This window comes from Etheostoma cragini, chromosome 5, assembly GCF_013103735.1.
Source record: "Etheostoma cragini isolate CJK2018 chromosome 5, CSU_Ecrag_1.0, whole genome shotgun sequence".
Lineage (NCBI taxonomy): Eukaryota > Metazoa > Chordata > Actinopteri > Perciformes > Percidae > Etheostoma > Etheostoma cragini.
In genome coordinates this window covers 30,485,882-30,487,026 of record NC_048411.1, presented here as the reverse complement: position 1 = coordinate 30,487,026, position 1,145 = coordinate 30,485,882, and the positions used below count along the sequence as shown (strand labels likewise).

The 1,145-nt window shown below is 38.7% G+C and overlaps 1 protein-coding gene across 1 annotated transcript in view; it reads left to right on the top strand.

Moving 5' to 3' along the window:
• The window catches only part of LOC117945069 (tetratricopeptide repeat protein 28-like), a 210,715-nt gene that overhangs the window by 167,782 nt on the left and 41,788 nt on the right, over positions 1 to 1,145 (top strand). Inside the window, exon 9 of the mRNA XM_034872322.1 lies at positions 901 to 1,038. Coding sequence (XP_034728213.1) covers positions 901 to 1,038 — 138 coding nt within the window. The remainder of the gene's footprint in view (positions 1 to 900; positions 1,039 to 1,145) is intronic.

Below are 1,145 nucleotides of genomic sequence, written 5' to 3'. Positions count from 1 at the left end.
ACTTATTTCAGACCATGACTCAGAAGATCCAATCAAAGCCAAATGCACAATTTTTCAAGACATTTGATAGAAAATTACCTAAAAACTGGGAAGAACATGATAAAAAAATAGGATCCTATTGGGAAAAAATATTATGTTATAACATCCTAATTTTTTGGGGATTTTTTTGCGGCTTTTCTTCAAGGTTTCTGACATTTAATTTTGGCTTTTTGTTTTTACATACTTGTCTCTTTTTTTTACACTTTTATCAAGTTTTCTGGTGTTTTTCTAATGTTTTTTCCAGTTTTTTCGCAGCTTTCTGAGTTTTTTTTAAACATTTTTTTTATTTTTTCCCACTTTTTCGTCTTTAAAAAAAGAAATCTCGACGTTTTGGATCTTTCAAAAAAAAACTAAAACTTTTTGTTAAACGTATTAAGGCTTTTTTTGACTTCTTAAAAAAGAAATTACATTTTTGTTGCTTTTTCACACTTTTGTTCAGTGTTTTTTTGCTTTTTTTCATGATTTGTTCTCTGTCGTCAAAGTTTTTCACAAATTTTCAGACTTTTATATAAAGAAAATTATTTTGTATCTCACTGTTCTCCAGCTGTTTTTATTATTGTGATATCTTATCATTACTGTCATCATTCACTTTCCTGTTACCAGAAGACAAACGTGGAATTTTTCCACTCCTGCCACCTAAAGAGAGGCAAAAACTGTCAGATTTTCTATTTTTAAGACACATAGTAGGTAGAGTGCTAGACACTAGGTAGAGTCAGAGAGAGAAGAAAAGACTCAAAGATTCAGGGATTTTGAGAAAAACATTCGGGGCTGGAGCACGGGAAGCCGACCCTCGACTCCACCTATAAGCTCCGCCCCTAGGCCCCACCCCTTGGCCTCGCCCCTTTGCTCCACCCCTGCCAGCTGGGAGTCTTTCCTAAGAGTGAAAGGATGTTAAGATTCCCAGCAGCAGGATCTGACAGCTCTCGCCACAAAGTCACCCGCGAGGTCACGCTCTCCCCAACGGAGGCTGATCTGACTGAGGATGCAATGCCGTCTGATGTAGGGCCAGCAATCACGTTCCCTGCTGCAGGCTAGAAAATGAATCCGGGGCTCGGCAATGGACGGAGGGGTGGAAGAGGAAGAGGAGGAGAAAGAGGCTGAGGTGG